Raw genomic sequence first — 8,645 nt, 5'->3', positions numbered from 1 at the left:
TACTTTTTTTTTTTCAACGTGTTTTAAAAAAATAAAATGGCTGAACAATATCTTATCAAACTTGAAACTTGACTATCTCAAAGCGCCAACTTAAGGTAAAAAAAAATTCCGAACTCTTAACAAATTTAGTGAAAAAAAAAATTATTCCGTGTTTTTTTTCCATAAATGCAAAACTATAATTATTATAAATTTTAAAAAAAAATTAGTTGTGATATATTGAACATATCACATAGACATAATGTCAAAATATCAAGGTTTTACAATTAGTACGAAAAGAACGTACAATAAAAATCCAACAACATATAGAAAATATGGCAAAATTTGTAACATATCTAAACATGAGTCATTGCAGCTCTGACATATTTTTTGTACGATTAATTAACGGTTTAAACAAAGATAAAAAAGATATATACAGTATATCGAAATAAAATGCCAGAATAGATTAATCTCTCGCCCACTTGCATAATCAAAGATCAAAAATCCTTGTGAAAAAAAGCCAAGTAATAACTTTTCAGCCTTTATTCTTCTTTCTCTTCAAAGATATTGCAAATGATTAATAAATGTACTTTAGCCGAGCATGTAAGAATCAGCCACTTGATTTTGACGGTATACTTATGTGGTAACCATGTAAGAAAATTCTTTCAGCATACATCTTGTGATGACCGCTTGAAAAAAAATGAATGTATATATTTAACATTACTAAAATAAAAAGTTGCAGTAGCACTTACATTTTGCATGCTTATTACCTTATAAATTTATGTTTTTACATTACAGCATCTATCATCAGCACTATAAAAAAAATTTCGTTAAAATTATTCCAAAAAACTAAAAAAAACTAACATCTGATCAAAAATTTTTTTATAGGACAGGTTTAATAAATTTATAATTCAGTGAAAAAAATAATTCAGAAAAGGAAATGTTAATTAAATCATATTTGTAATTAGTTCTATTATAAGTAAATAATGGAATTACTTTAAAATTTATTAATGCATTTATTTAAAATTTCAAAACTATAAACTATAGCATATACTTTCAATTGTTAAAAAATCGTCGTATCACTACTTCAATATGTCAAATGATGAAAAAGGCAAAAAAGTTCAACTCCGATTGCCTTTGTTTTATTGCACAAAGAAATATTAACTTCTGCACAGAATCACGAGATAAGATGCATTGATCACGTGACACACGAAAGAATTTTTTTCAAAATTTCAAAAATTGCAATGTGTATTATTCTTTTCAACTTAAAATTTATATTTTATTATTTATGCTATATTTCTAAAACAATTAAATATCGTTTTCTTATTATTATAAAGTGGATGATGAACTGAATGCTTACAATTTATCAAATGGTAAAAAAAAAAAATAATCAATTATACATCTAAGAAGTACGTTATTACACTCATACATATTAACGAAAAAAAATTTTTTACAAGAAAGATTTTTTGAAAATATTTCATGAGAAGAAAATTTGATACGATCGTAATTGAGAAGGAAAAAAAAATCGTGGAAAAGAGAATCAAATCATATGCATTACTTGAAACAAGTGCGAGAAGGAATTTAGTTAACCAATGAAATAAAGTTGTTGAAGCATAATAACTCGATTCTCTTTTCAGGTAATCGGGAGTGGGGTGCCACGGTCGGTAATGGTTTGTTTCACTTGGGCCTTGCGATGATACGAAATATCAGAAGTCCACGTCCGATAACACTGTTATTTCTGGGATTTCATCGATTAACATAGTTAAGACGTCCGAATATAGTATCGAGGCCCATAATTGGGAAGAGAAAAACCAACTCAAGATGTTGGTTTATTTAATATTAAAAAGTATTATTACTTTTTGACAAAATTAATATATGAAGTGAACGATAAAAGATGAATTTATATAATTTATATATGAAATAGTTTTTTTTTTTCGCATGCATAATGATATAATAATAGTAAATTGTATTTCGGATACACTTTAAATTTAGAAATTTCACGCGGAAATATCTCCGAGAAATTTCTAAACATGTGATTTATTCAAAAAATTGGCTGAAGAAAGCAAATACTCTTTTCATAAAAGAAATATTTTGATACAACGGAGCTCCGGACTTTCCGGACTTTCTAAATTTTACTTTTATGATCATCGTTGTTATAATTTTTAATAAAATTTCTTTGATCTTTATTTTTTTTTTTCGCTTTATAACGATTTTATATGATATGTATTAAAAAGGAATCCATATTTTAAACATTGATAATAAAGTTTCAGCTGTAGCATTGGCTGAACTACGTAATTTTTTATTGCTCTTTGAATAATCCTAAAAAGGATAGACTATGAAAAGTGTTTTGTTGATCTTTCTTTTTCTTTTTAAGTTTCCAATTAAATTTATATAAATATAAACAATATAAACTTTAAAATGATAATAATTATATTGATTTGAAATGTATTATTTTAATTATGTATATAGAATGGCGATAGAAAATCTGTTTCACTTCTTTATCACCGAAATCTATGTACAGGCGTTTTATTTTATTACACGTGGTCTAAACAGATCAATATCATTAATTTCTTCTTTTTTTTTAAAAAAAAAATAAAGAAAAAAGGGAAATAAAAAAAAAACTATAAATAGTAAATTTTGTAATAAAGGTACAGCCCGCGCAAAAACATTTGGTATTTAATTACTTGCATGAAAGGGAAATAAATATTGTTGTAGATCATGATAAAAAATAGCTATTTATCAATGAAAAAAAAAACTCAGCCTTACTGTAAATAATACTTAATGAATTTTGATATATTTATTATACGTAAAATTTACGCAACTTAGGAAACTCAATAACTCATACAAGATTATATAATATATTATATAGAAAATTTTTTACAATCAATCAAATCAAAAATTAAAATCTCATGATAAAAAATTAATGATACATTTGGATTTTGGTAATTTTGGCAGAATATTTTTTTTATTATAAAAAAGAAGAAAATAATTTATGATTCCTTTTCACAAGTTCTTTTGATATTCGAGGCAAAGATTGAGCACAAAGAAAAAAAAATTGCTTCTTAATAGATAAATTTGAATGATCGAAACGGACAAAGGGGTAAAATTGTTTCCGGTCAATCATGTCATCATGTGATTAATCAGCTTTCATTGTGTCATTGTGATGTGACATTAAAATTCCTTTCGTCTGAATCTGATACATTCAATATACTAATGGAACCGTAATTAAATCGTTATTTACAAAATAGTTTGAGAATATCAAAATTAGATTTTTTAGTTATAAATTTATTAAGAAAGATAATTTAGACACACGCATAGCGTGCATAATACATCTGATATTTAATATACATTTTAATAGTTCAGCTGTCAAGTACCAGTTAAAACATCTCGGCTTTTAGCTGCAGCTAAATATGCAATCACGCGAATTACTCGTGAAAATTACGTTTATAATTAATTTGACATGTACTAGAATTATTTTTATTTACCGCATAACAAATAACGCATTAAACAGTATCAGTAAAACCTTTAATCTCGCATGCATAATCTTTTAACGGATAGTTTGAAAATTGAAATTAAACTGGCCATTTTTTTTGATTTTTTTAAGGTTAGAACTAAGTTCATCGAGTTATAAACAAATTTTGTAGAATATTGTGAATTTATGAAGTTTTATTCGATATCACCACTTTTCTTTGCATATCACACATAATTTCATATGGGATTGCAAAACCCTTGTAGACTTTTATATTTAGAATTAGTTTTTCTTAGAATAACTTACATATTATCTAAGAAAAAAATTAAATTATTAAGAAGCGCATTATTAAAGAGAAACTATATCGGTTATAATTCCCCCCGTTTATAAAATGAATTACTTACTAAAAGAAATTACATAAAACATTTAAATAATTAAAGGGTTTTTTGTAATTATGATTTTAAAATTAAATGACGTACTTTGTTTCCTTTGTTTACCTAGTTCTTGCAAAATGGCTGAAACTAAGTCTTTTTTTGGGTGTGTTACTATTGTCTACGTATGTAAATTTCTTTGTCAAGTGCTCGTTTCAGTTTGCAAAAAGAATTTGGTAAAACACCAAATTTATTATCTAAATAACTTATAAAAAGAAGCGAGAGAAACTGAACGGACTTTTATGAAAAATAAAAAAAAATTAAAAAAAAATGTAAATCTTGATCAAGATTTAAAAACATCTAAAAAAAACCTAAGAAAAACTTTAAGATCTAAGTTATGCGCAAAGAATCATCAAAACATACGATCAACGAATTTTTCGTTCTTACCTTCGCATATAATAGATTTGATTACATTTAAAAGTTTTTTAACCGCGTTAAAACTTTTGAAACGTTCTGTAATCAAGAGTAAGAAGGAATAAATTAACCCAATGAAATAATGTTATTACCACATAATTCAATTTCGCTTTTTATATTATAATTCGTCGATTTGTTTTCGATCTCATATATTCGAATTAATTCTCCGGTCTTACTTTGCGATGGAACGAAATATCGCAAAAGTCTACATCTGCTCACACTTTTATTTCTGGGAATTTTTATTTTTTTCTTCGATTAACATAGCTTAAACGTTGATTATTTTATAGTGACCCATAATTGGGAAAGAAAAAAATCAAAGACACAAATTGTCATATAAGTTTCAAGCGCATACATTTGCGCCGTGGTAGCTTAACCACTTTAATTATGATATTATAGCATAAATTTTACTTTTTAAAACTAAGACACATATGTACCGTATATTTTCAATTTATTATAATTAGTATTTTAATAAAAATAAATTTTCTACTTTAAAATTGAACTGATAATTTTCAGATATTATTTTGTGCATATGATATACTCCATGGAAATTAAATGGATGATCTTTGATCACATGTCGGAGTTTTTTTTTTTGGAATGAAAACTAGAAAAATGATCATTTATCAGAATTTTCCCCAGAAAATTTTTTATGTAAACCATATCTCTTCGACCTGTGAATATTTTCTGATTTAATGTCGGGTGGCGTATTTTCTGCTTTAAAAAAAAAATTAAATTAAAATTTAATCATGCAATTACAGGGTTACCCTGGTCTAATTGATATTAATTCATGTGATAATTATTCCTTGGCACATTGGCTGTTTCTGCACGTACCTATTGCTTGTGATATAATTTTTAAACCAATTTACCTATTTTCAATCATTGCTGATCAAAATAAAGTAATTATATATTAAACGAAGAACTTTATTCATATGCTACGCATGATTGGCCAATTTACAAAAATTACTTACCTTTTAATTTTAAGTGCACGCAGAACTACTGTTTTTTTAGAATATTCTATTTTATAAATTATGCAGAATTTTTTTTTGTTTTTTATCTTTTATATTTGATTTGACCATAATTGTCTTAAGTTTAACGAAAGACATAACGTGGTTTATTTTCAGCCAATCATTCGTATCATCGTATTATATTATACGGATTTTTTTTTAATCTTCATGTGATTTTTAAACTGAAAAAAAAAAATATTTTTTTTGCGAACTTCGAATCCCAAGAGAATAACTTAATTTTTCCAAAACTTTAATTTTATTAATATAAATTATTTATTTTTATTTTATTTGTTTTAAAAAAAAAATCAGGTGAATAAGAAGAAAAAGAAAAAAGAAGGGATTACTATTATTAGTTTCGCAGAACATATTGCAAAAGAAACTTAATTTGTACCATTTAAAAGAAAAGAAGAAAGGATAAAAAAACGTATTGTTGTTATGTGTCGATCATAGTAAATATTTACCATTTAATTTTTTTTTTCTGTTACAATATTACAATATTTCGAATATATCAAGTAAATCGATGGAAAAAAAAAATAAATAAATAAATAAAACAAAAACAAGTAGCTCGATATTATCGCGTTTTTTTTTTCGCGACACAATCAAACATGAGGACACAAAAAAAAAAATATGGGTAACACGATGGCTTAGACTCTATGTTTTTCTTATTTTGTAATAAAATCGGACTCTCTTATCCGGATTCACCCTATAGATAAATTATTAAATCATAGTATAAAAATATATTTTTGGGTTGTTTTAAAAAGATCTATAGCCCCCAAAAAAAGTTCGTGTCCATAATCCTTTAATAGCATAGATAAATTATTTTCTCAACTATTTCGTAATATTAAAAAATAGTATTTCTTACTACATATGTACAAGTTTCGACAAGTTCACTTTTTTTCCAATAATCTTTAAAGAAAACTCTCAGTTTAATGCATTATAAATGTGGTCACATGCATAATCTTGCATAAACATAGATCTATTGCAACTAAACACCAGTTAGAAATTTAACAAAAGTTTTATAAATTTTATAATTGTAATTCCGCTTTTTCTTTAAAAATTTATTATTCGAAATATACGTTATTAATTTACACATAAAGAACTTACAAACTCGATAAATTCGCAAAGAATTAATTTTTTATGATCGGCATATAATGTAATTCCCGCGAATTTAAACCGGGATATTTATAAATTATCCGGGTACTTTAGGAAGTGCTTATATTGTACTTCTCATTTAAGAACGAACAAAGAGATCTTATGATTCTTATAATCTTTTTGCAAACCTTGAACAAAAGAATTATATTATTTGTGTGCGATTAATTAAATAGCTCTCTAGAAAACTTTAAGAAAATTGAGCTATCGCTACTGGCTGTAAGAAAGCGTGAAACAGTATGTACTGTATGTTAATCTGAGATGATTAAACTAGTTTTGCAATCTTTGCTAAGTAATACGAGTAACTTAGTAACTTTGTAAGATCACTTAAAATAAATGATAATTTTTAAAGCATAAAAACCATAAAAAATCAATTTATTAAAAAAATTTCAAACCTACTACTTGAACAATACCCAATAATATATCAAAAAAAAAAACTTCGAAATGTCGAAGAAAAAAAAAGTCCCAAAAAAAATCTTAAACCCTATAAACACCTTAAAACCATAAGAATCACTAAAAAAGCCTTAAAACCCGGAAAATAAAAAAGCCTAAAAAAAACACAAAAAAAAAGACCTTAAAAATCAAAAGAAAAGTACGAATAAATCCTTAAAAAAAAAAAATCCCAAAAATCCCCTGAAAGATTTAAATCTAACTAAACAATAAATAATTAAAAACTGAAAGCAACCAGGCTATCTAATATTTAAATAAAATCAGGGAAAGAGTTCTTATACGTAAAAAAACTTAGATGAAGATGAAAAATTGAACGCGGATAATGCTTAGATTTATGGTTAATGGTTTCTTAGAAAATTAGCTTCTATTTTGGCTAGCGATTAATGCTTTAACCTGGTTCGATAAATTTGTATAATCTCTTTTTTCTGCCGCGGTAGCAGATTTCCATACTTCAGTTGCTACCCTACCGACTACAGCCTCATCACAGTTTATAATTTGCCCTTGTAATGAGACGTAATATCTTAAAATACCAAAACCAGTAACACTTTTATTTCTGGGATGACGTCGATTAACATAGCTTAAACGATCAAGAGTAATGACAGGATCCAAAGTTGGAGGTGGAAAAAATTCCAATCTATTCTGATCTATATTTTCCCGCAATGTTCTGCGGTTCGCCTCAATAATTTCTTGCATATTATAAACCTTAAATTTAATGTTTTTTTTTTTGAAAATCAAGGGTAAAGAAAATTTAGGTTTATTTATAATGTTTTGATATATACATACCTACTATTTTAGTGTTAAATTATAATATCAATATATCCAATATATTCGGCAAAAAAAAAAGAACAAATATATATTAAAATATAGTATAGATGAAGTAAAAATTTTCTTGATTTAGAAAATATCTCCCGGAACAAATCCTCCGAAATAACGTGCAAAAAAAACCAGTTTCCACGAATAACAGTTTTTTAACTTGCTTCGATTTCAACAAATGCAACTTGTTCACTAAAAATAGTGAATAATAGATTCTATTTTAATTTTTAATGATGCAATATTTGATCAGTTTAAAAAAAACCAGAAAAAAAGAACATATAAAAGAATTTTAAATATCATTTTATTAACTCAGCTTGTGTAGCAACCTTAAATTAATTTCTGTTTATTATATAGTAATAATTTCACGTGAAATTATCATCCTAATTTTATATGATTAGAAATTAAATAGAAAACTTTACAGTTAATCAAACATTAACAATTTATTTTTATTTCTTTAAAGTACTTTTTTTATGTGGAATCAGGCATATAATTGGCTTCTTATTCTTTAATAACCATTTTAAATTGTCAAAACTCCTGCAAAGGCTTATTTGATTATTTATATGAACGTAGATCATATTTGAAAACGATTTAAAAGAAACCTTGCAGTATTTGGTAATAGTTGAAAGGTTTAATTCACATGATATACTAATGATACAAATATTTGGGTTTTTTTTTATATCAATCAAAACTTGCTAAGATTCAAAAACATTTGATTTTCATGATAAAGATTTAAAATAAAATTATTATATATTGTATATCTTATATTAAATTCAACATTATAGAAATTTGGTTTTTGAAGATGAATCTAAAGTAATAATAAAATTTCATTATAACATACTCCATTTAATAATTGCATATAATACATTCAGTTGATATAAACCGCTTTAAAAATTTAAATCTTTTTGGTCGGCATTATCAATCGTAGCCATTTATAGTGAAGAG

The 8,645-nt window shown here is 25.5% G+C and overlaps 1 protein-coding gene across 1 annotated transcript; it reads right to left on the bottom strand.

The window, feature by feature from the left end:
* Positions 1-7,247: 7,247 nt before the first annotated feature.
* Positions 7,248-7,583, bottom strand: OCT59_010103 (uncharacterized protein; the record flags this gene model as incomplete). Its single annotated transcript, XM_025310240.2, has 1 exon — positions 7,248-7,583. One exon carries the CDS (start codon positions 7,581-7,583, stop codon positions 7,248-7,250), a length of 336 nt encoding a protein of 111 aa, XP_025184464.2.
* Positions 7,584-8,645: the final 1,062 nt, after the last annotated feature.

Source organism: Rhizophagus irregularis, chromosome 18 (genome assembly GCF_026210795.1).
Source record: "Rhizophagus irregularis chromosome 18, complete sequence".
NCBI lineage: Eukaryota > Fungi > Glomeromycota > Glomeromycetes > Glomerales > Glomeraceae > Rhizophagus > Rhizophagus irregularis.
This window is presented reverse-complemented; position numbering and strand designations above follow the sequence as displayed.